The sequence below is a fragment of the Calliphora vicina genome, chromosome 3 (genome assembly GCF_958450345.1).
Source record: "Calliphora vicina chromosome 3, idCalVici1.1, whole genome shotgun sequence".
In the NCBI taxonomy this organism is placed as follows: Eukaryota; Metazoa; Arthropoda; class Insecta; order Diptera; family Calliphoridae; genus Calliphora; species Calliphora vicina.
This window is the reverse complement of record NC_088782.1, coordinates 48183483-48190517: the sequence shown is the minus strand read 5'-3', so window position 1 is coordinate 48190517 and position 7035 is coordinate 48183483. Positions and strand designations below refer to the sequence as shown.

General features: G+C 36.8%; 1 protein-coding gene across 1 annotated transcript; it reads right to left on the bottom strand.

Annotated features, from left to right (window-relative positions):
- Positions 1 to 1624: 1624 nt before the first annotated feature.
- Positions 1625 to 6750, bottom strand: LOC135955454 (uncharacterized). Its single transcript, XM_065505805.1, has 3 exons — positions 3088 to 6750; positions 2678 to 2982; positions 1625 to 2054 (listed from the first exon to the last, which is right to left on the bottom strand). The coding sequence occupies exons 1-3, from the start codon at positions 6748 to 6750 to the stop codon at positions 1625 to 1627; spliced, it is 4398 nt and encodes a 1465-aa protein (XP_065361877.1).
- Between the last annotated feature and the right edge of the window lie 285 nt (positions 6751 to 7035).

The following is a 7035-nucleotide window of genomic DNA, read 5'->3' as shown; positions in this document are numbered from 1 at the left end:
TTGTTCTCTAGACAATAACTATTGAGAGCTTTATTAAGCTAATGAATCGGCCTTATATGTGCAAGAGTACGAGCACAGAATATACAGAAGTGTCAAATTTGACGTTTAAAAAACGCCAAATCAGATGTTAGGGCAGTTCTCATAAAAAGAGATAGCAATATATTTTGTACTACAATATCAGTGATGTGTTAAAGCAAAACGCTATATACAACACGAATTTGGTAGACAAAGAAATGTGAACAAAACAAACAAATAAATTTGTAAGACAATTTTTTCGTAGTCTGTGGCACAAAATTTTTTAAAATGAAAAATTATAAAAATGTGTGTATTGTTTACGTGTAAATTTAAATGAAACAAAATTCTTGGTTGTTTTTTACATTTGCAAAATAAAACTCCACATGTACAATGGCAATTAAAAGTGAAATATTACAAAAATAAATGATTGCATCCAACTAAATCGGAAAGAAATTGAATTATTGCGGCAGAAAATTAAGACTAAAACAAAATAAAAAGGGCAGTTACTAAAAATGAAACAAATATAGAACTATATTATTTTCTGTCTCGTGACGCCTCTGTATACTTTGTGGTACGAGTGAGCTGTCTTGCATGAGGGTTCGGATGACATTGTAATTTAAGTACCTAAGTATTTCTCTCGATTTTTTGTAAACTCGTCCTTCAACAGTGGGACCTTTTAGTCATTATGGATGTTCTTATTCCGTATTAGATAAATACTAGTATTACTAGCTGCTCCCCATAATTGAATTTCATATGTCCAAATTTATTTCAAAATGTTTTTATTGTCCACTTTGGATTTGAATAGTCAACTATTCGAGTTTTTGTAATTTTTGAAAAGCCTACAGTTTGACTGTTAGTTTTAGTATTGTTCCAACAATCGACTTATAGAAAGAACCCTAATGTGAAGTAAATCGACGTAAGCATGTTATGGTGTCAAAATCTTACTGTACGATGAAGAGCTTTTTCTTCACCGGCAACGATATAGAGCAATTCTGTATATTTCGAATTGTTGTCTATATGTTGCTGAAAAGGTTTGTTGGGCAGTGATATAAACCGAAACTAAAAGAAATTGCGACCGTGGTACCGACAAAATAAAAGAGGAGATGGTTCTTGCTTGAATTCAACTATGACAATGTTTTCTTTATTTAAAATTAAAGTTCTTAAGCCTAACAATTGATCATGTAAATAAGGGCTACACTGTTGTTGTTGTATGTATTATTATTTGTCTCTCACTTCCAATGTACCAATTCAACTTATTACTAATAAGTATGTACCTATATGTATATGAATGTATGCAAAAACAAAATACTAAATATATTGCATTTTTAAGAACAACAACAACATACTTGTTACAAGAATTGAAGTGAGAAACATATAATAAAAACTAACGGGTCATTACCAAAATAAGTTACAGTGATTAGTATGAACAAAAATGCTAACAAATTACAGTGACAACAGTGAGCCAAAAATATGAACAAATTTAATACAATAAAAAATGGAAAATAAAACAAATGAATCAAATGAATAATAACTATAAATAATAACAATAAAGATTATTAGTAAATATGATACGGTGACCTAACATTCCGGCCCCATTGAAAGGACACTTTCAAGGAAATAGTAAAGCCAGTCTGTGGATAGGGCGACGTATAATTCCCTTTGTTGTTTTGATGTCGACAACTCGAACTCGATCATCTCTACCACGAACAATATTGATGATTTTACCCATGAGCCAACGCTGCGGTGGTAAATTATCTTCTTTAATGATTACTAGGGAGCCAGTACAAATATTTGAGTTGGTGCTAGTCCATTTATTGCGGGTCTGGAGCTCGTTTATGTAGTCGTGGGACCACTTCTTCCAAAAATGTTGTTTTATGGCGCTTATTCGGGCCCAATACTCAAGTTTATTGATTTCAATTGGAGGGACATCACGTTCTGGCAAACTGCGTAAGGGAGCGCCTATCAGGAAATGGCCTGGTGTAAGGGCTTCAAAGTCACTGGGATCGGATGATAGGGGCGAAATAGGCCTAGAATTGCTTCTATATCAATCATTGCAGTTGCAAGTTCCTCATATGTGAGCCTTGTGTTATCGAGGGTCCTGGTTAGGTGTCCCTTGGCCGATTTGACGGCCGCCTCCCACAATCCGCCAAAATGTGGTGCCCTAGGGGGAATAAAGCGAAAATTAATAAATTGATTTGAGCAATAATTTATTATAAAATTGGAATTTTTAGGATCAAAAAGGAACGATTTTAGTTGAGCCAACTTAGAGTTTGCACCAACAAAATTGGTGGCATTGTCACAGAATATATCTGTGGGTAGACCTATTCGTCCAATCATCCTTTTAAGAGCAGCAATAAAGGCATCTGTTGATAAGTCTGATACAACTTCTAGATGGACTGCTTTAGTTGCGAGACAAACAAAAACAGCAATATATGTCTTGTATGGTACCTTCCCTCTAATTCTTAGGTAAGTGTTTACTGGACCACAAAAATCAACAGCACATCTGGCGAAGGGCCTTGAAGGGTTAAGTCGTTCTACGGGCAAATTGCCCATCATTTGTTGAAGCAACCTTGGGCGATAACGAATGCATTGTGGGCACGAATTAACGATACGACGACATAGGTTTCTTGAATTGATGATCCAAAATCTCTGGCGGATTAACGACATTAAAGCCTTGGGTCCTGCGTGGTAGTTGCTGATGTGTAGATGACGCACGTAACAGTCGACGAAATGATTTTTGCTGGGCAAGATTATAGGGTGCTTTTGACCTTCAGAAATTGCTGCGAATTCCAAGCGACCACCGACTTTGAGCAAGTTGAATCCATTTGATGAATCGATGAAGGGATTGAGACACTTTAGTGCACCTTGAGGATCTTTTTTCTTCAGAGCTCGTTGTATATCATCTTGAAAATGATGTTGCTGTAGATTAAAAACTATTCTGAGCAAGGCGTTTTCTAATTCTTGGGGCTGTAAAGAATCAGAATGGAAAATATTAGTTTTTGTTTTTTGAGAAAAACGGAGCATCCACGCAACAATACGAATAATTTTTAAATATGAGCTATAATTTTCAACCGAATCCAGAATGTAATTAGATGTTGCTTCCAGGGAGAGTACAGTTTTGCGTTTTTCTCGGTCGATATCTTGTTGATTTTCTATGGATAGTTGATCTATTTTATTAGGAGGCCATTTACTAGCACCGAGAGTGAGAAATGCTGGTCCATTGAACCAGATAGATGAAGCGAGTTCTTCTACAGTTGAACCACGAGACACGATATCAGCAGGATTAAAATGCGTTGGAACATGTCGCCAAATACAGCCAGTAGTTAGATCCTGAATTTCCGATACTCTGTTGCCAACAAAAACGGATAACGTAGAAGAATGTTGCTTTAACCAGTGAAGAACTATTTGAGAATCTGTCCATAGAAATACTTCAAGATTTGGTATTGCGAAAAGATTTTTGACTTTAGAGTATAATTTAGCCAAAAGTTGTGCGCCACATAGTTCAAGTTTTGGCAATGATTTTCTTTTCGTCGGGGCAACTCTAGATTTGGCAGTAAAAAGACGAACAGAGACATTTCCTGAATTAGTTTTAACACGAAAGTAGAAACAGCATCCATAAGCGCGAATTGATGAGTCACAAAAGCCATGAAGTTGAACTGATTGAGATTCAGCAGCGAGACAAAAACGAGGGATTTCAAGGGAATTTAACGTTTTGAGATCAGAAACAAAATATTCCCAAGCCAAATGTAGTTCTTGAGGGATAGATTCATCCCAGCCAATTTTGAGAATCCACAATTCTTGCATGATGATTTTGGATTTTATAATAAGCGGAGCTAAGAGTCCTAAGGGATCGAAAAGTGATGACGAGAGCGACAAAATTGTTCTTTTGGTGATTTTTCCATCAATTTGAACTTTAGGTGTAAACGAAAATAGAAATACATCTTTTTGTTGATCCCAAGTAATACCAAGAGCATTGGTCACAGCTAATTCATCAATATTTAGATCTTTTATAGTTTTGTCGTCTTGAAAACTTCTATGATTTGAGTGCCATTTGTCCAATTGAAACGAACCACGAATTAGAATTTCATTCACCTCTGTCTTAATTTTAGTCAATTCTTCTATTGAATCTGCACCACCGATAAAATCATCAACATAAAATGATGACTTTATAGTTTTTGCACCAAGTTCGAATTGGTCCATGTACTGGTCTGCGAGATAGTGAAGACTTTTAATGGCTAGGTAGGGAGCAGCAGACATTCCATAGGTAACTGTATTCAACTGATAAGTGCGAATTTCTTCTTCTTCAGAATTTCTCCACAAAATGTACTGGAATTTTCTATGGGAAGAGTCAATAAGCACTTGCCGATACATTTTTACTATATCAGCTGTAATAACGAAACGATGAAGACGAAAACGAAGTAAAATTTTGTACAGCTCATCTTGAATCGTTGGACCAACCATAAGAATGTCATTGAGAGACCTTTGAGATGATGACGGACAGGACGCATCGAAGACCACCCTTAATTTTGTTGAAGTACTATTAGGTTTGAAAACACAATGGTGAGGGATGAAATAATGAGGCACATCTAAGCGGGGACTACGAACAAGACTCATATGTCCACAATCTTCATACTCCTTCATAAAACTCACATATTGTGATTTGAGATTGCTGTCACGAGCAAATCGTCTCTCTTGAGATGCAAATCTTTTAAGAGCCATATTTCGCGAGAGACCTAAAGTGTCAGCGGATTCTTTGAAGGGTAATTTAACAACAATTCTACCGGAAGATTCACGATGGACAGTATTATTGAAAAACGATTCACAATCAGCTTGTTCTGGAGTCAAAGTATTTGAGCCAGATGGAATTTCTTCGATTTCCCACAATCGTTGTAATTTTAAATCAACTTCCTCTTCTATCGAGAGCATACAAGAAGAACCAGTATCGTTCGATTGGTTTGATAAATAACGACCAGCTACAATCCATCCAAATAGAGTTTTATGTAATTTTGGCAAATTCGGACCAAGTTTAATTTGACCAACTGACAAAATATCAAAGAAAGTTTCTGTACCAATAAGCAAGTCAATTCGTTTTGATTTGAAAAAGTTTTCATCTGCAAGCTGAGTATTTGGGGGCAAATTCCAGGTTGAGACGTCTAATTCAGCATCAGGTTGATAAGAAATATGAGGTGTGACACAAAATGAAAGGGACACTTCAAAATCAGTAACTCGAGATTTCACATTTGTTGACGACCTATATTTCGTTTTACTATGAGTATTACCAATGCTAGCGACTTCTGTAGTTTGTTTTCTACGAGGCAAGTGCAATTTTTGAGAAAATTCATCCGTAATGAAATTCAATTGAGAGCAAGAATCCAACAAAGCACGTCCGAATTGATAGTGACCTGTAGCGTCACGAACTAGAACCATGGCAGTAGCAAGAAGCACCTGTTCCGGTGAGGATTTTTCCATATGAGTATGGCCCGAGGCATGAGAGTCATTCAAGGCAGCACGAGAAGTAGATGGTTCAGCAGTCGGGGACGAGGGCCTAGAAGCTGACTGAGACCGATGAAGCAAACTGTGATGCAAGCGAGAACAAGATTTGCACTTGAATGTAGAGGAACAGCTGTTAACTTGATGCCCTTTTGACAAACAATTAAGACAAAGCCCTAGTCGTTTGACATTTTCAAAACGTTGACCGACATCCATATCTTTGAAGCGAGGGCAACGAGTAATTGTGTGGTCAGTTTTTGTGCAAAGAACACAAACACGTTTCGAAACCGAAAAAGAATAGCCAGTTTTTGAGCTTTTATATTTGGACTTACCAGATTGATGATTGTCAGGCTTACGGTGGGCCACATTTGTATGGCTGGTGTCAACCGATTCCAAAAATTGGCAATGCCTTTCAAGAACCTTGGAGCAATCATCCCATGATGGCAGTTCAGTGAAATCCAAAGAGTCTTTCCATTTTCTTTTTGTCTCATCATCAACCTTTTCCAAAACTATGTAGATCAGCATCGAATTAGCAATGTCACTATCTGAGCCTAGAGACAAAAGGGAGCTATAAAGAGCAGAAACATTATCAACGAGACTTCGTAATTGTGCGCAATTGTATTTGGACATGGCTGGAAGTTCAAATAGAGTGGTAATATTTTCCATAAAAATCAGTGAGCTATTGTCGTAACGCGTTTTCAGCCTTTCCAGAGCCTTTGGGTAATTTTCATTAGTAATCTGGAAAGCCTTGACCGTTTCCAATGCTTGCCCTTGGAGGCAGTTCAGCAAATGGTTAAATTTTTCGATATTCGATAGACCAAACTCACGATCGATAACTTGGTTGAACGACGTTATAAAATTTTTGTACTCACTGTACTTACCACTAAATGTGGGCAATTTGAGCTGAGGCAATTTATTGTTGTTAACAGGAAAACAAATTGTAGAGTCGGACATGGTTGTATTGTGGACATCCTCACCAAGTTGCGCTTGAATATTCATCTTCGCTGCGATGTACAAGTCTTCAATTTCGGGCCTACCATTGTCATCAGGATCATATTTCTCAATTTGGGTTTGATACGTCAGTATCTGCTTGAAATATGACTCCAAAATCCCCAAACGGCACTTCAACTCGGCTGACGAAAGTGTCTTACCTTCACCCCTTCCATTGGCTTCAACTTGGTTTTTGATGCGGGTTATACTTTTCTTAGTATTAGCCCGTTGCTGTTTAACTTCTTCCAAAGTCATCTCGAAAACTTCAAAAAGTTGGGTTAGGAGAGCCAAAAAATTTCCAAAAAAAATTCACAAAATGGAGACACAATTTGTTAGCACTGTAACCGACGACAATAATTTACGCCAAAAAATGATTATATACAAGCCTTATATATTTATTTTATATATGTACCGCAATATTGCGAGCGACAAAAATTTTGATGTACAGAAAATATTACACTATATACTGGAACCAAATAAATCACGCACTGTTTATGTATTTTTGTATATAACGATAAGCGGCAAAAATTAAAGTCACTG

Coding starts and splice junctions, on each gene's coding strand:
- LOC135955454 (XM_065505805.1), bottom strand. CDS start 6,750: ATGACTTTGGAAGAAGTTAAACAGCAACGGGCTAATACTAAGAAAAGT. Junction 2,983..3,087: donor CTAATTACATTCTGGATTCG/GTTGAAAATTAT, acceptor GATTCTTTACAG/CCCCAAGAATTAGAAAACGC. Junction 2,055..2,677: donor GGACCCAAGGCTTTAATGTC/GTTAATCCGCCA, acceptor TGATTGATATAG/AAGCAATTCTAGGCCTATTT.